General features: G+C 53.0%; 1 protein-coding gene across 1 annotated transcript; it reads left to right on the plus strand.

The window, feature by feature from the left end:
* Positions 1-7,659: 7,659 nt before the first annotated feature.
* Positions 7,660-20,168, plus strand: SLC35D1 (solute carrier family 35 member D1). The gene is made up of 12 exons (XM_054165364.1): positions 7,660-7,868; positions 8,875-8,908; positions 9,012-9,098; positions 9,371-9,438; positions 9,885-9,956; positions 11,307-11,375; positions 11,698-11,800; positions 12,476-12,568; positions 14,994-15,061; positions 15,934-16,012; positions 17,408-17,490; positions 18,891-20,168. Exons 1-12 carry the CDS (start codon positions 7,666-7,668, stop codon positions 18,997-18,999), a joined length of 1,068 nt encoding a protein of 355 aa, XP_054021339.1. The 5' UTR covers positions 7,660-7,665; the 3' UTR covers positions 19,000-20,168.
* The last annotated feature ends 2,015 nt before the right edge of the window (positions 20,169-22,183 follow it).

The following is a 22,183-nucleotide window of genomic DNA, read 5'->3' on the forward strand; positions in this document are numbered from 1 at the left end:
ATTTCAAGTGCCTTCCCATTACCTGACCCACTAAGAGAACTTGAAGGCCACCCAACTGCCTGCAAGCCTTCTGCAGGTTACAACAGATGGAAAGAAAAAAAAACCCTCACCACCACCACACAACCAAAGCCAACCTTGTGTGGTATGAAAAGAGCTAAAAAGACAATAAATCAGCCTGGCTGCCAGCTTGAAGGCAAGATCAGAGGCATTGCCTCCTCCAGGGATCACTCACCTTCCCAGTTTGATCTCAGTTTACAGGAGCTGGCTAGCTCTGAGCTCGTGCAAACTCCAAAGCTGGAAGGAAAGAGACCTGTTCCCCTTGCTGAGATACTGATCTTTGCTCTCATCTCTGCTCAAAAATCTCCTTGTATGGCAGCGCTCAAGAAAAGCAAAGCAAATGAAGAAGCAAAAAGCCCAAAACACACCAAAAAAAAGTCCCTCATAGAATTCTCAGTTGGAAAAGACCTTGAAGATCTTCAACTATCATCAGACTCTACAAAGGTTGTTGCTAACCTATGTCCCCTAGCACCACAGTCTCTGTCTCTTTGAAACACCTCCAGGGATGGGGATTCAACCATCTGCCTGGGCAGCCTCTTCCACAGAAGCCTTTCAGTGAAGAAGTTTCATCTCATGTCCAACTTAAACCTCCCCTGGTGCAATTTGAGGCTGTTTCCTCTCGTCCTGTCACTTCCTTGAGAGAAGAGACTGATCCCACCTGGCTCCAACCTCTTTTCAAGGGAGCTGTAGAGACCAGAAGATCTCCCTTCAGCCTCCTTTTCTCCAGGCTGAAGAGCCCCAGGTCTAACAAACTCTCTTCAGAGACTTTGTGCTATAGACTTCTCCCACATAAAGGACAAATCTGGTCCCCAGGGAACCTGCAGGAGCTATGCCACTGATGAAGCCCCAGTTTCATCCTTGCACCACCACATGCTGAGAGCTGCAGGAGAAGAGATAAGCCATGCTCCTCTGGCTATAGATAAATCTGCAGGTGTCCACCATGGAGCGAGTTAGGAGGGCTGGAAATGCAACCAGCAGGTCCCTGGAAGGTAAGACCTCACTCCAACCTTCTTTCAGGGACTTGATGCCTTGGCCACTGACATGTGTCCAAATGACCAACACCCATCAAGAGCAGCCCAAAAACTCCAGGTAGGATTTTTTTTTTGCCTTTAAATCCAGGTAGCTGGGGGGAGCTGGATTAAGCAAGACATCAGAACAGGGTGGTCCTTACCTTGCTGGTCCTTACCTTGCTGGTCCTCAAGCCATGTGGTGCTGCTGCTGCTGCTGCTGTGGCTGGAGCTGCTGAACGTGGTGAGCAGCATCAGCAATTGTCAGCAAAGCTGACCTAGATAGCTGTGCCGAGAAAACCTGAGAGTTTCCAGTCTGAGTCAGTCCATGGGGAAACCCAACATCCCTTAAAGGAACAGGAGGGGACACAGATGGCTTTCTAGTCTTGAAGCTGTCATGGGATTTGGGGTCACCCCAGAAAATTAAAGTCCACCCCAAATGGATTTTTATGACCAAGTTGCATGTGAGGTGACAGGAACCCAGTGGAAGGGTTCTGGGGAGCTGGGCTGAGCTCTGTCAACCAAAGGGTGTTTCTCCACTAATTCCAGAAGCCCACAATGAAAAACTCCTCAAGGACTGAGGTTGTTTTCACTGGCAACCCTCTCTTCTTGTGGTCTCCAGCTCACCCACGGATACTGTGGGCGCCCAGAGTGGCAGGCAGAAGGGGCTGAGGATTTCCTGGTGCTCTCCATCCCATCATCATTCCCAACAGCCCCCCTGCAGAGCCTTTGACTTCCTTTTGCATAGAATCGCTGAATGGTTTTGGTTGGAAGAGACTTTTAAGATCATGGACCATTAACCCATCACTGCCAGATCACCTCTAAACCATGGCTTTCAGCACCACATCTGCATGTCTTTGAAACCCTTCTAGACACCACTCTCCTGGGCAGATTGGGCCAGGCCTTGACAACCCTTTTGAGGAAGAAATTGTTCCTCATGTCCAAACTAAACCTTCCCTGGGGCAACTTGAGGCCATTTCCCCTTGCCCTGCCACTTGTTCCTTGGGAGATGAGACCAACCTCCCCCTGGCTCCAGCCTCCTATCAGGGAGTTGCAGAGAGCCAAATGGTCTCCCTTTCAGCCTCCTTGTGTCCAGACTGAACAACCCCAGTTCCCTCAGCTGCTCCTCACCAGACCTCTTCTCCAGATCCTTCACCAGCTTTGTTGCCCTTCTCTGGACCTGCTCCAGCACCAAAATGTCCTTCTTGGAGTGAGTGGCCCAAATCTGAAGCCAGGATTCGAGGTGTGGCCTCACCAGTGCTGAGTCCAGAGGTACAATATCACTTGATGACTGCACCTCACTAAAAGTGTTAACCTCAGGAGCTGCTGCAACCACAGGAAATCCCGCAGGGCTCACCCGCCTCTGCCCAGGCAGGAGGAAAGAGGAGGGGATGTGATTCCCCTCCCCAGGGTAAGACAGAGTCTTCTTCTGTCAGCAAGTCCCAGCTGCTCTAGGTTCTGGATGATCCATGGAGGGGGGCTGTGAAAGCAAAATGGGTGGGAGCAAAGGGTGGGTGAAGGGAAAGGATGAATGAGGGCAAAGGGTGGGTGAAGGGAAATAACGGGTGAAGGTAAGAGCATTGGGCTGCTAGAAGCTCACCATGTGATGGAGCTATGATGTATAGCTAGAGTTAGCATCCAGAAGGTGTCTGCATGAGCACGGTCAGGAGGGGTTTGGTGAGAACTTGAGTTTCAGTGCATTGTGAATGGTCCTTCTGGGTTGTATTCATATCCATCAAAAATCATTTTCAGGGGGGGATTGCTGGTGTGCACATCTGGAGCTGGGACAGCACTGAGGGTAAGCACATCTGGGTCCAGGGCAGCAGCATGACCACACACATCTGGAGCTGGTAGGGCAAACTAGGCACCATCACAGAACATCTGGAGCAGGCATGGCACACCTGGAGCCAGCACTGCACGACTGAGATCAGCACTGCACATCTGGAACCAACAGAGCAAATCTGGACCCAGCACATCTGGAGCTAAATCTGTAGCAGGCAGCACATCTGGAACCATCATAGCGAATCTGCAGTCACCTCAACCCATCTGGAGCCATCACAGCACACCTGGAGCAGGTACGTTTCTAGCTGTGGTGTGTTACAGTTCATCCCCAGTACCCCTCCAACCTTGGTGCCTTCCCAGCATGGGTGTCTCAGGCCCTCTGAGCTGCTGTTTCCCATGTTTCCCAGCCCACCAGCCTTTGCTGGTGCCAGTTAAACTTGTGTCTCCTTGTTTCTTCCCAAGTGGGCACAGTGAGCTGTGGCTGAGCACCCTGATGCAGCCAGCCCTTGGGCAGTAGAGGACCAAAATGCTCCAGCCAGGCTCTTTCTTTCCCATGCTCAGCAATCCCAGTTGCTTTGGACCTTCCTCTGAGGAAGGTCACACCACCTTGGCTTCCCAAACCCCATCAGGCTTTTGCTTCCTGATGTTCTTATATCCTCCTTACAGCTCAATGCCCAGAGGTGGACTTGAAGATGGAGTCCTTCCAGAGACTGGCATGGCATAGCACAGCAGGCTTCTCCCAGTATGGCCCAATATGGGTGCCTTCAGCACCCAGTGCCTGTTTCCCCTGAGACCCCAAGTGCTTCCCAGCCTTTTCCCAGCCTGGCTTATTGTCCCATGACACCTCTGCTGTGTCCAACCCCAGGCTGAGGTCAGTCTCCTCCTTCCCTGCTAGCACTTTCTCCTGGCCCTCAACCTGCCTCAGTGACATTGAGCACTTGCACCCCATCTGCCCCAGCAGCACCTATGTTTGGGGGGGCACCCACTAGCCCTGATTCAAGTAGCCAAGACAATCTGCAGAGGACAGTGCAGTCTGTGGTGCTTCTGCTCTAGCATGAATTTCCCCAGCCACCCCCAGGCAGGAGATTGCATCTCACAGACTTCCTTGCTAGCTGCTGAGCCCCGCTCTGGCCTCCGTGCCAGCCCCCACCCACCACCTAGTCCTGCCACCACCTCCATGTCACCCAGCCTCCCCTCTGACCTTGTTTCTGGGGCTACCATAGAACCATGGAATTGTGTTGGTTGGAAGAGACCTTTAAGATCATGGAGTCTAACCATTGCCCCAGCACTGCCGGGGCACCACTAAACCACAGCCCTCAGCACAGCTTTAAAACTTCTTCAGGGATGGGGACTCCACCACTGCCCTGGGTAGCCTGGTCCTTCTGGGGAAGAAACTGTTCCTCATGTCCTACCTAACCCTGCCCTGGGACAACTTGAGGCTGTTTCCTCTTATCATAGAATTTTTCCCTTGGGAGAAGAAACCAATGCCCACCTGGTTCCAGCTTCATAGAGAGCCAGAAGGTCTCCCCTCAGCCTCCTTGTGTCCAAACTGAACAACCCCAGTTCCCTCAGCTGCTCCTCACCAGATCTCTTCTCCAGACCTTTCATCAGTTTTGTTGCTTTTCTCTGGACCTACTCCAGCCCCCAATGTCCTTCTTGGAATGAGGGTCTTGGAGTGAGGGGCCTAACACCGAACCCAGTATTCAAGGTGTGTCCTCACCAGTATTGAGTCCAGGGGAACAACCCCTGCCCTGGTCCTTTTGGCCAAGCTCTTGCTGATCCAAGCCAGGAAACCAGGATCTGAAGCCCATTTCCCTGACCCTAAGACCTGCGCATTGCCTGGGGAGTCCTGGCCAGCTTGGCAGTGAGGAGAAACTTCAGGCTGAGCTGGTTGCAGAGGACATGAAGATCAACCTAGATGAATTTCCCACTCGTTATCTTTGGTGGGCTCACTGCTGGCTGGGTCACCAGCATTAGTGCAGTGAGTCAGAGGCTTAGTTTAGCAGGAAGGAAAGGTCGGGCCAGAACAGGCTTCGCTGCCAAAAGCAAAGCTCTTGTGTCATACCCAGAGCTGTGCTCAGCATGGGGGACACCACGGGGGACATGAGTGACATGGCTGTCCCAGGCACACAGCCCTGAAGCTGTCGTCTGCTCAGGGTGTCTTTATCATTGAAGCCACATCTGCTGCCAACCAAACCCACTCACCCAGAAGGCCCAAATTCTTAAGGTTCAGATACTTAGGACATCCCCTTCTTGCTGTGTTATTTATCATTGCAACTGTTTCATCTGCTGCTAGCCAAACAAACCTGCTCATCCAGAAGGTCCAAATGCTGGGGTCCAGATATTTTGGTCTAGATATTTGGGTCCAGATATTTAGGACATCCCCTTCTTGCTGTGTTACTTATCATTGCAACCACATCTGCTGCTGGCAACCAAACTCACTCACCCAGAAGGTCCAGATACTTAGGTTCAGATATTTGACTTCATAACAACCATGGTAACATCTGAGCTGAGTCTGCTGTTGGACTGACATGGGAGCTGCTCCTTTGGGGGCTTCCTTGCACCCTTCATGGGGTTTGCAGGGGTTTGCATTGCCCTGTCCATCATCTTGAGGTCACTGGTGCCGCTGGACAGGTTGGATGTGCTGGTGGGAATCGAGGCCATTTGCGTCACACTGAATTCCAAGCCGGATTAGGTTCCTCTCTGCTGTCAGAGGAGTAAATATCTCCAGGTCCAAGGCCGCACTGTGGCTTGATAAGGATGGCCAGGACTTGGGGCAGGAACAAGGAAGGTGATGCCAATGAGAAAGCTTTTATGGTTGTAGGTTTTGGCCTGGCTTAAAGGACATCCTAGAGATGGGAAAGTTGTTCCTGGGCTTTAAGTGGCAGCAGCAGGAGCATGAATTGGCCAGGAAAAAGGAAGTTTGGGCAGAAAGTTTGTTTTCCTGCTGGGAGGGGAGAGGATGAGAATGAACATGCCAGGGTAAGCAGCAGTTGGTGCCCACAGGGTCGTGTCACCCTGTTTCACATCAGAGGCTGCAGGGGTTGGTTGTGCCCAGGCAGGCTGGGACATGACAGGGAGCCAGTTGGGGGAAAAGCTGTCAAAAAGGGGCTGGTTCCTCTGCAGACACCCCCATGGCCAAGGGCAGTGAACAGCCTGCAGTTGCCTGACTTCTTCCCAGCAGAAATGGCCCAAAAGTGCTGCATTTGGGGGTCTGCTCACCCTAACTCCCTTGCTTGCAATACCCCACATCCACCCTCCATCTCCACCCACCCACTTGGTGCAGCATCTCCATGGCCACCCACACTAACTCTGTCCTTCACACACATGCTGTCTCCAGATCCCCCTTGGACATAGAATCACAGAATGGTTTGAGTTGAACGGGACCTTGAAGATCATCCAGTTCCAATCCTCTGCCCTGGGCAGGGACACCTTCCACAGGTTGCTTGAGGCCCTGGTCAAGCTGGCTTTGGACTCCTCCAGGGAAGGGGCATCCATGACCTCCCTGGGCAACCTGTTCCAGTTCCAAGTGTCCCACATAGACACACCCCCACCCCCCATCACAGCAGGCACCCCATATCTGCCCCCGTGGGAACCCACCATCAGCTCCCCACCCTGGTGACCAGAGCTGGAGGTGTGGGTGGTAGAATGCAGCTAGCACAGTAGTGACTGCACTTGGTTCTTCTTGTCTTCTTCTCTGGTTCTTCTCTCCTACAAAATCTCAAACAAAGCCCTTGTTTTATCTTCTGATGTAACCCATGGGGTGGTGGTTTGGGTGCTGGGTTTTCTGTTGGTTGGTGTGTTTTTTTGTAGGGGGGTTGGTTTTGGGTTTTTTTCAAGGTTATTTTAGGTTTTTTCCACTTGGCAGAAGGTTGCCCAGAGGGGAAGATTTAATCTCTGACAGGCCAGGTGCCAAAATCCTGTGTGTGGGGTCACCCAAGGGCAATACCCTGCAGGGTGCTGGGTCCCTGCATCCGCTTCTACTGGTGGCAGCACCTCCTGTGCCTGCTTCTGCTGTGGGGAGAGACCCTCTGGGAGGGGCCCTCCCCGGGACCCTCCCCATCCCATGCTGTCCCCTCACCCAGCAAACGCTGCAGTGTGTCCCCTTGTCTCTGCAATGGCCCCTGCCCCAGGCCGTGCCCAAGTGACCTCCCCCTGTAATGCCCCCTACTCCTCTGTGTAGTGGTGTGTGTGTTCCCCCCCACCCATGCCAAGCTGTTGTGCAATGCCCCCCCATGCATTGCCCCCTCCCCCTCCCAGAACCCTGTGTAATGTGCCGTCCCCCATGCCCGGCCCCCCTCCCTCAGACCCCAGCAATGTCCCCCATGCCCGATCCCCCTACACTGCTCCCCCCACCAGACCCCTGTGCTATGTCCCCCACATATCACACCTTGTTGCAATGTCCCCATGCCCGACCCCATTGCAGTGTCCCCCCATAACACGTCCCGTGCAGCACCTCCGAGCTAGCTATTCCCCCTACTGAGCCCCCGTGCAATACCCCTCATGCCCAGTCCCCCGTGCAGTACCCTCCCATACCACACCTCTTGCAATGCCTCCCCCGCCAGACCCCTTGTAATGCCCGCCATCGGACCCTCTTCAATGCCTACCCGATACTAGACCCCATTAAAGGCCCCCTCATACCAGATCCCCACAATGCCCCCCATGCCCGAACCCCCATTCATTGCCCCCCCCAACAGAACCCCCTTCGATGCCCCCCCATGCCCGAACCCCCTTCAATGCCCCCCATGCCCGCCCCGCCCCCCCCCTCGCCCCGCCCCGTTCCCGCCCCGCTGCCGTTGCCGTTCCCGCCCCCGCAGCCATGTCGCGACCGGTGGCGCGCAGACGCCCGTTGGCAGGGGCCGAGGGGGAAGCCCCCGCGGGAGCCCCCGCGCCCGGCGATGCGGAGCGGGGCATGGCGGCGCCGGGCCCCAGCCCCTGGCTGCGCCTGCTGGCCGCGGCCTTCTACGGCCTCAGCTCCTTCCTCATCGTCGTCGTCAACAAGAGCGTCCTCACCACCTACGGGTACGGCCTGCGGCGGCGCGGGGAGGGCATCTGCGGGCACCCCCCTGCACCCCCTCCTTTGCATGTTGGGCACCCGCGGGCACCTCTCTGCGTGCACCCCCCCGAACCAACCTCGCCCCACCTTGGGTGTTGGGCGCCCCCTCTGCACCCCTCCCCCCACCATGAACTCCCACCTTCTGCGGCGCCCCTAACCATGCATCCTCCCCACCTTTGGGTGCTGGGCACCGGTGGGCTCCTCTGAACATGTGTCCACCCTGGTCTGCATCCCCCACCTTGGGTGCTGGGCACTTTCTTTGTACCCCTCCCCCACCATAGGTCCCCCTGTCGTCCGCCTTGGGTGCTGGGCACCAGCAGGCACTCCCTCTGCACGTCCCCAGTTTGTTCCAGGACCCGCACTCTTGGATGCTGAGCAGCAGCGGGCACCCTGACCCCCATCTGTGCGTGTACCTTCCCTTCCCCCACCACAGACCCCTAACCCATGGGTGCTGGGCAGCAGTGGGCACCCCTAAATCTGTGTGTGTACCTCCTTCCCCTATGATGGATCCCACCCCTTGACTGCTAGGAACCACTGGGCATCTCCCCAACTGTGCATGTGCAGCCCTCCTGCTCCCCCGTTTATTCATGCACCCACATCCTTGGGTGCCAGGCACGTCTATACATGCTCCCCCCCTCCATAGGGTCCTTTGCATCCCTTGGCACCCCCTGCATGCACATTCCAGCTGTGGATCTGCTCCCCACTCCAACACCCCCATGCGCACCCCCTCTTTTTCTTCTATGGGTTCCCCCCCCTTCCTGTGGGGGACCCCTAAGCAGTGCCCACTCCCCTGCCCCCAGCTATGGACTCTAGTTTTGGGGCTGAGGATTGCTACTGTCCCCCATCCCACGCACACCGAGTGCGGGGATGCTTGGCTCCTGGGTGCCCACCCACAATGTGGCTTCCCTCTCCTCACTGTGGATGCCCCACAATGTAGGTGCCCCCTCCCTGATACCTACTGTCTATCCACAGGTTCCCCTCCTCCCTGTGTGTGGGGCTGGGTCAGGTGAGTGGGGTCTTCTTTGTCTTGTGTGTGTCCCCTACCCCTTGACCTCCCAAATTTGGGGGGGTGGTCACCAGGCTGACACCCACACCCCACTCTCTTCCAGATGCTGGCGACGGTGGTGGTGCTGTGGGTGGGCAAGGTGGTGAGGGTGGTCAAGTTCCCTGACCTCGACAGGCATGTCCCACGGCGGGTAAGCTCCCTTCCTGGGCACCCAGTGCCCCTCACCCACTGTGGGCACCACAGGCTCTGTTTGGCAGCGGGATGTTCCAGCTCGCTGCCCATGGCCGTGGAGCAGCTCCAGGGCTGGGGAGCTGGCGCGTGTCCACTTGGGAACATTTCCATCATGGGGTGGGAATAATTCCATGACCTTGCATGGAAGGAGGGTGGGCCTGGGGGTGCTGTGTGTTCCCCCTTCCCGGTGTCTCCACTCTCACTCCATTCATTGTCCTTAAAATTTTCCAGACGTTTCCTCTACCTCTTCTGTATTTTGGGAACCAGATCACAGGACTCTTCAGCACAAAGAAACTGAAGTATGGATGAGTTTTCTCTACTTGGGGGGGGGACAGTGGTGTCTGTGGTGGGACTCTGGTATCTGTAGGGAGCTGCTGAGGCTTTGTGGGGCTGTGGGTGCCCCAAGCAGGAGCCAGCTGGGGTGCTGTGGTTCCTCCTCAGCCCATACTAAATAGAGCCATGTGCACATTTCCCAAAGCTTTCCATCATACCATGGGTAGGGAGAGACACCCGCTGTGGATGGGGGTCTGGGGTTACTCCTGAGGTCCCTCATTTTGACATAAACCTGACCACCACGTTCCTGCTGTGGGAGTAATGCTGTTTCCATGAGGAAGCTGGCAGCTGGCCCATGGCTTTGCTTTCTGGAGACCTCATGCCAGATGGGTGGCCTTGGGAAGGAGTTTCAGCGGTGCCAGACTAGGGTTGATGACACCTTCTGACCCTGCTGCTCCTCTTCCTCTTGCAGCTTGCCCATGTTCACTGTCCTGCGGAGGTTTTCCATCCTGTTTACAATGTTTGCCGAAGGATTCTTACTCAAGTGAGTCTTACCAGCCCTGCTAGGGCACTCAGGGACAGGTCCTGGTTGGAGGTGGGAAAGGCTGGAGAGGTTGGAATGGTGTGCAGCAGGTTGGAGATCTGCGTGGTCAGGGGACTTGGCTCCAGGATAGGGTTTAGGAGCAAGAGTGGGTGGAGGAAGTGGATGCAGAGCAGCTGTGTGTGGCTTGTCCTGATCTGCACATCCCAGTTCCCTGCTGCTTTTCCATGCCTGGAGGGAGCTGGGCAAGAGGAGGTGCCCCTTGGAGCTGCCAGGCAGGAGTGGGGAGGTTGAATGGGCTCTGCCTCTGCTTGCTGCAGCTTGTGCAGCACAGTGTTGGAATGCCAGTGTGGTGGGGCTTGGAAGGGATCTCTGGATATCATCCAGTCTAAACCCCTGCTGAAGCAGGGGCACCCACAGCAGCTTGCCCAGCATCACAATGGCCAGCTGGGTTTGGAAGCCCTCCAGACAAAGAGACTCCACACCCTCTCTGGGCAGCCTACTCTCGGGCTCCAGCACCCTCACAACAAAGGAGTTTTTCCTGGTCAGGTGGAACCTTCTGGGTTCCAGTTTGTGCCCTTTGCCCCTGTTGCTCCTCACAGGTCCTTTAGCTCTTGCTAAGAGCTGAATGCTAAGAGCGTTGATCAGATCCCCTCTCAGGCTGCTCTTCTGCAGGCTCACCAGCCCCAGGCCTCACAGAGGTGCTCCAGGATCCTTAGCAGTTACTCTGTCCAGCAGTTACCTGTCTCTCTTGGAATGGGGATCCCAGAACTGGACCCAGGACTGCAGACGTGGCTTCACTAGGGCAGAGTAGAGTGGGAGAACCTTCCTTGCCCTGCTGGCCACACTGTTCTTCAATGCCTCCCAGGCAGCCACTGGCCTTGGCCATGAGAGCACATTGCTGGATCATGGTGAACTTTTTGTTTCCCAGTGCTCCCAGGTCTTTCTCTTTGGAGCTGCTTCCCAGCAGGTCACCCTTCACCTATACTTCTGCAGGGTACAGGTCCCCAGGTGCAGAACCCTATACTTGCCATTGCTGACCTTCATGAGGGTCCTCTCCACCCAAGTGGAGGGTTTTGTGCCTGTCCATCCTTGTTTATAGCTCTCCTTTTCCTTGGTGCCTCTAGAGACTCCCAAACTATCTTCTGCCTTGAGCCAACATCTCTCCTTGGGACCATCACTGTGTGGCTGGGCTGGTCCCTATGGGATGCCAAGCACCCAGTGCCCAGCTGAACCCTTTTCTGCAATGAGCAGAGTTGTAGCACTCTAAGCTGGGAGGAGAAGCTTCTGCAGAGTGCTTGCAATACCTCAGTGACGATCCAAGTGGCCATGATGTTCTCTCTCTCTCCTCAGGAAGAAGTTTTCCTGGAGCGTTCAGATGACAGTATTTGCCATGATCATCGGCGCCTTCATAGCTGCTAGGTGAGCTCCTGCTCTGCTCTCCCCTGTCCCTGCAGGGTCCCACCATGGCACAGCCCAAGAAGACAGAAGATGAAATGCTGACTTGTGGGTTTGTTTTTTTTTTCCACCCTCAGACATCCCCTCCAGCAGCAAAAAAAAATGTTTCAGTGACCTAAATCCCAGCTCCTCCTCCCATGATTAACATTTTCTGACAGCTCACTGGCTGAGCAGAAGGTGGAAGGAATCTTGCTGGGCATCATACCTCAGCTTGAGGAGGTGTTTTTTTTCCTGCACAGCTTCAAGCTTTAAGGTGATGGTGGTTTTTTTTGTTTCCCTTCCCCAGTGCTGACTTGGCATTCGACCTGGAGGGATATATTTTTATCCTGATCAACGACGCCTTAACGGCTGCAAACGGTGCCTATGTGAAACAGAAGCTGGATTCAAAGGTAGGCTTTGACCTTCAGCCTTTGTGTTGAACTTTGTCCGCCAGCTCCTTACATCAGAGAGGGTGGAGGGGTGAGGCTCAACCAAAAATCTTCTGTCCTGAGGGTTTGGCAATCCTTCCGTGGCAGCGCTGCCAGATGGCACCAGCTGCAGCCGTGTCCCGGTGCCAGTCACGATCACAGTCCTCTGTGAGAGCAGAGAAGTGGAGGTTTGATTGGTGATGACCATAAAGCACATTGAAAGCTCATTACCCACATTGTGGTGAGGTGGGAGTCAGTGTCTTCTCTCAAGGAACAGGCAACAGGAAAAGAGGAAACAGCCTCAAGTTGCCCCAGGGGAGGTTGGACACGGAACAATTTCTTCCCCTAAAAGATTGTCAAGGCCTGGCCCAGGCTGCCCAGTGGTGGAGTCCCCATCCCTGAAGGAGTTTCAAGGCTGTGGAGATGTGATGCTGAGGGCCATGATTTAGTGATGAGCATGGTTGGACTCTATGAACTTGAAGGTCTCTTCCAGCCAATGCCATTCTCTGATTCTACAAAGCCCCCACCCTCCAGCTCTTCTGTCTCTGAGCATCCCACCTCACTCAAGCTCACCAGTCACAGCCTTCAGCAGCCAGGTGAGGTTTTTGTGTCTCTGCTTGGATCCATCTCACACCCCCAGCTGTTTCTTGTCCCTAGGAGCTGGGCAAGTATGGGCTGCTGTACTACAATGCACTGTTCATGGTCCTGCCCACCTTGACCATTGCCTACTTCACCGGAGACGCGCAGAAGGTAGGAGTCCTGCCCCACAACTCAGGGTCTTTACTGGGATGAGGTGGTCTGGTCAAAATGGGTTGCTCAGAGTATTTTGCTCTTTGTTACAATGAATTTTTCTGTAGCTCAACCTGGGAGATATCCCCAAAATGTGAAGCTATGAAGTGGTTCTGAGGAGGGAGATTAGGACAAAGTGTGGTGGAGATCCTCCTCAAAACCACATCAGCAAAGAACCAACTGTAGGGCTTACGTTGGCCTTGAAATCCAGAGTTGCTCCATTCAAGCATTGCTGCGAGGCTTGAGGAATGGGGAAGTGCAGAAAGTGAAACACAGTCTTATTTATACCCAAAAGTTGAGTATTTTTAGAAGAGTTTCTTTAACTTTATTTTTGACCTTCCCACTTGGAACTGCTCTGAGGGACGGTGTCTCTGTGCTGCCTCATCAGGGTCTGGTTTATATGGATGCTGTATACATGAAATGTATCCCAGAATCCCACCATGGTGGGGGTTGGGAGGGACCTCTGGAGATCATCCAGTCCAACCCCCCTGCTAAAGCAGGGACACACACAGCAGCTTGCCCAGCATCACAATGCCCAGCTGGGTCTGCAAGCTCTCCAGACAAGGAGACTCCACAACCTCTTTGGGCAGCCTGCTCCAGGGCTCCAGCACCCTCACAACAAAATGTTTCTCCTCCTGCTTAGAGGGAGCCTCCTGGGTTCCAGTTTGTGCCCTTTGCCCCTTGTCCTGTCACTGGGCACCACTGACAAGAATCTGGCCCCATCCTCTTGCCCCAAAAGTTCTTCAGCTCTTGCTGAGCATTGATCAGATCCCCTCTCAGGCTGCTCTTCTGCAGGCTCAACAGCTTCAGGTCTCTCAGCCTTTCTTCCTCACAGAGATGCTCCAGGGCTCTCAGCCTCCCCTGGACTCTCTCCAATAGTTCCCTGTCTCTCTGGAACTGGAGGACAGAACCCAGAACTGGACCCAGTGCTCCCGCTGTGGCCTCAGCGAAGCAAAGTAGAGGGGCAGGAGAACCTCCCTTGACCTGCCGACCATGAGGGCACATTGCTGACTCATGGTGAGCTTGTCCACCAGCACTCCCAGGTCCTCCTCCATGGAGCTGCTTCCCAGCAGGTCACCCCTCACCTGTACTGCTGTAGGGAGTTCTTCCTTCCCAGTTGCAGGACCCTGCACTTGCCATTACTGACCTTTGTGAGGTTCTGCTATACCCAACATGTCAACAAGTATTGTCTATTGAATATTGTAACTATTACTACTACCACTTACTGCTGCTGTTATGGTTGTTGTGGTTGGTTGTTTATGATGATTTTTGTATCATTATTGCACTCATTTTCATTCCTGCATGCACAAGTGTCCCTCTTCACAGGCAGCAAATACTAAAGGCTGAAGGTGTTGCCCATCCTTAGGTGACAACTCTGGCTGCTGGTGTCCCCACAGCCACTCCTGTCCCCTCCCATCAAGCCATGTCCAACCCTGGTGGCTTTTTTCCTCATTAAAAAATTTAATGCCTTGATGATGACACTTACTAATCATGCACTAAGACAATGAGCTGTGATTAGTGAGGAGAGGTGGTTGCAGGCGCTGAAGGTAGCTCAGATGTTGCCCTTTCTGAAGGACATCTCCACGAGATGTATTTGGGGACAAAGTGCTCATTTAGAAGCAGGAGCTGGTGGACAGGAGCAGAAGGTGGCTCTGTGCTGCTGTGTGCAGCCTCTGTTCAACCTCTGGAGAAACCACCAGGGTGTTTGGGGTTTTTTTTCACTCTTTTTTTGGAATATTTTCCCCCTGAATAAACTTCTTTCTGCTCAGCCCAGCTCCTGGCAGCCAGCAGCAGACAAAGATGAGCTGTGTTGGGGCTGCTGCCAGGAAACTCCACGTATGCAGCCCCATGAAAAAGCCTCTTGTGAAGGACGTGCTGCTGAACGTGGCTTGTGTGGGGACAGCTTCTGGGGCTGCATTGTTGGGGGGAGCACGCTGGGGAGAGTGGGAGGTCACCTTGGAAAGCCTCCAACCATCCCTGGGTGTGTGTGTGGGAGGCTTAAAACTTGCAGTTCATTAACAAGCACCCAAGGTAATGAGGGGAAATGATGATGGCTTTCAACTCAAAGAGGGAGATTTAGACTAAGTTGAAGGAGGACATTTTTCATGCTGAAGGTGGTGAGACCCTGGCCCAGCTTGTCCAGAGAGGTGGGAGGTGCCCCATCCCTGGAACCATTTCTTGTGTTGCAGTGAACTACTGTGTGTGTCCCCCCTTCTTTCTTCTTCTCTTCTCCCTCCCCGCTTCTTTCTTCTTCTCTTCTCCCTCCCCCCTTCTTTCTTCTTCTCTTCTCCCTCCCCCCTTCTTTCTTCTTATCTTCTCCCTCCCCCCTTCTTTCTTCTTCTCTTCTCCCTCCCCCCTTCTCAGAGCTGGGTTATGTTTCTTGCAGGCAATGGAGTACCAGGGCTGGGCAGACCTGTTCTTCATTGTGCAGTTCACACTGTCATGTGTGATGGGGTAAGGATCTGTGCTGCTGAGGTGGGTGCTGCCCTCCTCTGAGCACCAAAGGGTGGGTGCAGGGGGGGGTATCCTCAGCAGGACCAGAGCAGGGATCATTGCCCCTGTACTCAGCACTGGTGAGGCCACACCTTGAATCCTGGCTTCACTTTTGGGGCCCTCATGCCAAGAAGGGCATGGAGGTGCTGGAGCAGGACCAGAAAAGGGCAACAGAGCTGGCAAAGGGTCTGGAGAACAGGGCTGCTGAGGAGCAGCTGAGGGAACTGGGGTTGTTCAGACCAGAGAAAAGGAGGCTGAGGGGAGACCTTCTGGCTCTCTACAGCTCCCTGAAGGGAAGCTGGAGCCAGGTGGGGGTTGAGCTCTTCTCCCAAGGAACAAGTGACAGGACAAGAGGAAATGGTCTCAAGTTGCCCCAGGGGAGGTTTAGGTTGGACATCAGGAGCAATTTTTTCCCCAGAAGGGTTGTCAAGGCCTGGCCCAGTCTGCCCAGGACAGTGGTGGAATCCTCGTTCCTGGAGGGGTTTCAAAGCCTTGGAGATGTACTGAGTGCCACAGTTTAGTGGTGACCTGGCACCCTGCCACGTGGGTTAACAGTTGGACTCTGATCTTCAAGGTCTCTTCCAACCAAAGCAATTGAGAGTTTTTGGTGGCTGGAGCAATTCTGGGTTAAAAGCCCAGTATTAAACCTTTACCCCTGGCATGGACAGCATGTCTGGGAGCTGTGGCAGGCTGGAAATGATTTCCTAACCTTCTCCAGGGCAGGTTTAGCCAAGAAAGTGGTTTTATGGGTAGAGCTCTAGAGAAGAAGGTCAGGAATTAATGGCTTTGCCTGTGCTGTGTGCTGCAGCCTGATGTCTCCTCTTCCTCTCCAGGTTTATTTTGATGTATTCCATCGTTCTTTGCACTCAGTATAATTCTGCTCTTACAACTACAATAGTTGGCTGCATTAAGGTAAGTGGTTCCTTAGCTTCCTCTCAGGGCTTCCTCTCTCCATGGCTATAGCTGTTGGTGCAGGGGACACTTGTAGGGAGATGCTTGGCACTGTGGCTTGCACCAGCTTTGTGTCTCCTAGGTAATTCTGTACCTGTCTGGGATGCATGGGCAGGGTGCTGCTGCCTGCAAGGGTTATTCCAGCAGAAGCTCTGGGCACCTTGAATCACAGAACCTCCTGGTTGGAAAAGACCTTAAAATCATCGAGTCCAACCATAACCCAACACCTCCCCTGTATACACAATTGTTAGGCCATGTCCCTAAGCTCCTCATCCAGATGTCTTTTAAACATCTCCAGGGATGGTGTCTCCACCAACAGCCTCCCAGCACCTACTTCATACTGCTCCAGCACCTTGTTGCCCACAGCTCTGTAGTTATGTCTGCTCTACATGAGCGTGGGATAGGCAGGACAGAAGCTCTGAGGCTTCAGCTGTGTGCTGCACGGAGGGGAGGACAATCCCAGTGGCATCATTTGTTATTTAATTACAGGGTTTTTTGTTGCTGTTTGGAGTTGAGAGATGCTCTGTGCATGTTTGCATAGCATGACCTGATCTAGTTGGAGGTGTTCCTGCTGACTGCAGGGGGGTTGGACAACATGACCTTTGAGGGTCCCTTCCAACCTGATGCAGTCTGTGATTCTGTGACCTCAGGGCTGATGTCCTGCTGACCACTCAGAAACAGACACAATGCTGTAGAGTGGTCAGGCATGGAACAGGCTGCCCAGGCAGGTGGTGGAATCACCATCCCTGGAGGTGCTCAAGAAACCTGTGGCCATGGCACTCTGGAATTTGGCTTAAGGGCGTGGTGGTGGGCTGAAGGTTGGATCCAGTGACCTTGGAGGTGTTTCCCAACCAAAACAATTCTGTGATTCAATGGAGTGGTACTGAGAGTTCAGGGAGATGGACCATCTTCTTCCTATCCAAACCTCCTTTCTCTTCCTGCAGAGCTTGTAAGGGATTCATCCTGTGGAGCAGGGATGCTCCATCTGGAGCTGGCTGCTGCTGCCTGTGGCTGGGGATCATATCTTTGGCTGGAGGGTCTGGGAACTGTTTGGCAGCAATTCTATGATGCTAGGTCACCTCAACTCAGCAACCCCACTGCAAAAGCTATGTGTTCCTGGGTGTTACTCTGGGGCCTAGTGGCCAGGGCTCATCTGGAGCTGAGTGAGCAACCAAAGCCTCATCCAGGAGCATTTCTCGGCAGCTCTAGAACTGCCCACTTTGAGACCAGTATTGCCCTCACCTCCCAGTTTTACACTGTCTGCACCTGAGGTTTCCCATTTCCATGTTGTTAATGTTACCACTTCTCTAGAGCTGTGTTACATCTGTGTGCTCCTCAACTCTTCTTTCTTTGCAGAATATTTTAATAACCTATATTGGGATGTTTTTTGGAGGAGACTATATTTTTACATGGACAAACTTCATTGGTCTAAATATCAGGTAAGAAGGTTGGGCCTTGGTAGTTCTGATGTGATTTAGAAGTCAAAATTGCTATGAAACTGAAATGGTTTGCTTGGTTCTTCCAAAAATGCCTTATGGAGTTGTCATTTGTGCCTCAGCAGAAGGGCTGGAGTGGTGCTGAGCCACCTCTTGTAGCTCAGGAGGAGCAGTTTGAGGACGTACTTGGATTGTTTGAAAGCCAGGAGAACTCATGAAACACATTTTAGAACAAATTTGAGTTATCCTCAGAGTTTGGTATCCAAATTATATCATAGAATGACTGGGGTTGGAAGGGACCTTCAGGATCATCTAGTTTCAACCTCTCTGCCATGGGCAGGGACACCTTTCATCAGACCAGGAAGCTCAAAGCTGAGCTATAATTAAGGTTTGAGGTTGTTTCAGCTTATATTTTAGCAGAGCTTTCAGAACAGTCTTTCTGCTCTGGGGTGTCTTTGTGCTGTAAAAAGTCTTCTTGTTCTTCTCCTGGCCTTCAGCAGGAGCCCTCCAGTGATGGAGCAGCTCCAGCACTAGGCTAAGCAAGACAAATTAATCTTATTTTTAGGTGGAAACCAGAGAATTCTCTTGCAGTCTGATGCTTGCAACAGATGGTTGACCGTTGGCACGCTCAGGATTGTCACCTTTTGGCAGCTGGTGTTTGCGGCTGCCCAGGGCAGGTCTCTGTAGCTCATGAAGGTACTGGTGGATAAGGCACCTTCAGCTGGTGTAAAATCCAGCAGGTGGAGAGGGAGGATTCTGCCACTCTGCTGTGCTCTGCCGAGACCCTACCTGCAGTGCTGGGGCCAGCTCTGGAGTCCTTAGCTCAGCAGAGACAAGGACCTGCTGGAGTGGGGCCAGAGGAGGCCACAGCAATGATGGGAGGGCTGGAAGCACTCTGCTGTGAGGTCAAGCTGAGAGGGTTGGGGTTGTTCAGCCTGGAGAAGAGAAGGCTCCAGGGAGACCTTAGAGCAGCCTTCCAGTACCTGAAGGGGCTACAGAAAAGCTGGAGAGGGCCTGTGGTGTTAAGACAAGGGGCAGTGGTTTGAAACTAGAGCAGGGGAGATTTAGATTGGACATTAGGAAGAAGCTCTTTACTATGAAGGTGGTGAGATACTGGAACAGGTGGTCCAGGGAGGTTGTGGATGCCCCTTCCCTGGAGGTGTTCAAGGGCAGGCTGGATGAGGCCTTGAGCATCCTGGTCTATTGGAGGTGTCCCTGCCCATGGCAGTGGCTTTGGAACTAGATGATCTTGAAGGTCCCTTCCAATCCAAACCATTCTGTTATTCTATGATCTTCTTGGGGGTTACTGGTGGAAATCTATGTAATGGAGTGTGGGAGGAACTGAGAACTTACGTAGCCCTGAGCTGATCTGTCCTAGCCTCATTCCCACCCTTCTCTTGCAGTATTGCTGGAAGCCTGGTGTATTCCTACATCACCTTCACAGAGGAGCAACTGAACAAACAGTCTGAGGCCGGCATCAAGATGGATATTAAAGGCAAGAGCTCGGTGTGACCATGGAGAAGCCCTCTTTTTTGGAAGCAACCCCTTTGCGTTCAGCTGATCCACGGGCAGAATGCGGGGAAGAATCAGAGGTGTCCTGCCACGGAGTACCGGCGAGGCTCTTAATTTGCACAATCTTGATTGCTGCCTTGACAAATGATTGGGACAGTGACGTAATTGCACGGTGAAGAAGACACCTAATTAGGTCTGATCATGAAGAATTAAGGGATTTCTAATCATGCTGAGATTTGGCCACCACAGGTGTCCACGTTGGAATGGTGGAGGGCTGTGGAGGCTCCAAGCCTGGAAGTGTTCCCAGCCAGGTTGGATGGGGCTTGGAGCAACCTGGTCTAGTAGAAGGTGTTGGAATGGGGTTGGCATGAGATGATCTTTTGAGGTCTCCTCCAATCCAGCTCAGTCTGTGATGCTGGCTGTGCCATCCTTGGCTGCATCTCATCTTGGCTGGGCTGGCTCTGCTCCATGTGCCTGTCCCCCAGCCTGCTCCCTTCAGCACAGGAAGGTGAGACCAAGGTGCTTGGTATGAGTCCTGCCCCAAGGGGAATGGAGCAGGGTGGGGTAGCTGCACCCATGCAGCTCAGCCATGGTGAGTGCTGTTGTTCCCCCAGCAGAGCCACTTCTGCAAGGTTGGCCTTGATGTTGGAGGTCTCTTCCAACTGAAACAATTCTGCTTTGGGCCAAAACCTCCTTGTTGAATGCACAGTGCTCTCAGAACTTCAATTCTTAGTTATTTTGGGGGTTCTTTCTGTTCTGCTAACCTACTTTTCAAGCTGGCTTTACCCTTCTAAGAGCCCTGTAAACATTCATCCCTCTTTCCCAACCTGAGGCTGCTTTTACAAGGCTCAAGGATGTTCCCTCCATGAAGGTTCCACCTACCACTGGTGAGCTTGGCAGGGTCACAGCCTCGTAGAAGAAACCTTTGTGTTTGGGAATGCTGTTGGCTGTGCTGGGGCTGGCCCTAGGCAGAGGCTCTTTGGAGCCAAGAGGGAGTAGTGTGTGGTTTCCAGGGAGCTGATGTTGCCCCACCTCCTTCCTCAGCTGCCACACCTGCCCCTCCAACCCCCTTCCCACCCATCCTGGGAACTCAGGTTGCCTTGTTTTGGGGAACTGGTGGAGTGGGTGGCTGCGTGGGTGCTGCCACCTGGCCCCACAGCTCTATGTGCACCCACTCAGCAGCACCAGCACCTTCAGCCAAACCAGATCATGTTTTTGGATGTCCTAAGTCTTCTTCAGCTGGTGACCCATTAAGCAAATGGGACTTTTTTTTTAAACTACTTTGGGCAGTGTTCAGTGATTATTTTGTTTTTTTAAAGGTTGTTTTACACAGCACTTCTTTCTAGCTGTCTCCTTTGGGGTTAAAAAGAGCTTTTTTTAAGTTTGGGTTAAAAAAAAAATCCACACTATTTGGTAAAAGTAATTTTTATGAGGGGTTTTTGTATACTTTTGGTAACCAGGAAAACCAGCTTCTCTAGACAACAACCTGGGCTAGCAGGAGGTGTCCCTGCCCCTGGCAGAGGCTTGGAACTAGATGATCTTGAAGGTCCTTTCCAACCCAAACCAGGCCATGTTTCTGGAAGGTATTTTGCTACCAGTGGACCTGCTGTTTGGAGAAGCTGCATTTAGTGGGGAGCTTCACATTTGATGTTTTTCTGTGTGATGGAGAATTTCTGTAATGGTGCTGGTAAAGGGAGTGGAGCAAATCTGTCAGCCCCTGCTCCAAATATCTGGTACCTGGAGACATTCAGGCCAAGTGGAGCTGGAGCTGGAGGGTTCTCCGTGCTGGAGTTGGGGTTCTTCCCTCCCATGGAGTTCCCTTTTAGGGGCAGTGGGATGCTGGAGAGGATTGGTGTGGTTATTGCAGCACCAAGGGTTGAGTTGGTGGTTTCTGGAGCAGCCCTTTTGTGGGGGCTTCCTTCTCCAAGTGCAGAACTGGAGAAAAATGATTCCCTGATCATTTCTAGCTTCTGAAACGGCAGCCCAACCTCACTGGGAAATCATCAGCAGATCTGCTTCTGCCAGATAAATGCTTCCTGTGCAGAAAAACCCAGAGCTGCTCCCACCTCAGCTCTAGCTTAAGTTACAGGTCCCAGCACTGATTCCCAACAGCTGGGTTGTGCTGGAGCTGGCACATTCCAGCCCTTCCCCAGGCTCCCAGAACCCCTTCCATGCCTGTTGTCACCAGCCCAACCCCTGTCCTCCCTCAGCCAGGCTGCTGCCACAGGAATGGTTGTGAAATGCTTTGTGTTTGCAGTCAGGATGGTGACTCCTTGTTGAAAGTCTGGCCTTTTTTTTGGTTCTTTTTCTGAATCTACTGGTTAGATGTCTATATCCTGGGGGGGGCTTTGTTTTTCTTTTGGTCCAAACAGGGAAGTATTTCTAAAGCTTGTTTGTAACTGGGCCCAGTGCAGTGCTGGAGCCCGGAGGGGTGGTGTGCAGACACTGGGAAAGGCCAAGAGAGCTCCCACTTCAGTATTTTTTTATGCTATTAACCAACTAAAGTGTTTTCTATGTAGAATCTATTTACACACAAAAAACAAAAACCACCAAACAAAAAACAAACACAAATGAGCATTTTAGTGATTAAAAGGTGAAAAGTGCAGGTGAAGAGATTAAAAGATGAAAAAGTGATTCACCTTTTCTGTGTGAATGTATGGCAGGCTTTGGATGGCAGCCAGTGATGACAGCAAGAAGAATTTCATGTGCCTATGATGTATTTTTCTACTGGCTTCAAATAAACCAATGAACATCCCTCCTCCTGCCTTGGCTGTTCTTGCCTCTGCCCAGGAGCTGGGCCTTGAGACCCTAGAACCACAAGAAAAGCCTGGAGCTGATGAAGCTGCTGAGTTGGGAGAGGGTTGGTGTCCCTTTTTGTGGCTTCAGTACAAGGATGGTGAGATGCTGGCTCAGCACTCAGGCTGCTTCTCTTTAATGTCTTTCCCAAGGCACCCTCAGTCAGTCTGAGATGATACTAAGCAGGCAGCCAGTGCTGATCTACTAGAGGTTAGGGAAGGTCTACAGAACCTGGACAGATAGGATGAGGGTCAAAAAGGCTAAGTGCTGGGTCCTGCACTTGCATCACAACAATCCCATGAAGGCTCCAGGCTTGGGGCAGAATGGCTGGGAACTGCCCAGCAGAGAAAGACCTGGGGGTGTTGCTTTACAGTGGATGAAGATGAAG

Source organism: Dryobates pubescens, chromosome 11 (genome assembly GCF_014839835.1).
Source record: "Dryobates pubescens isolate bDryPub1 chromosome 11, bDryPub1.pri, whole genome shotgun sequence".
Classification (NCBI taxonomy): domain Eukaryota; kingdom Metazoa; phylum Chordata; class Aves; order Piciformes; family Picidae; genus Dryobates; species Dryobates pubescens.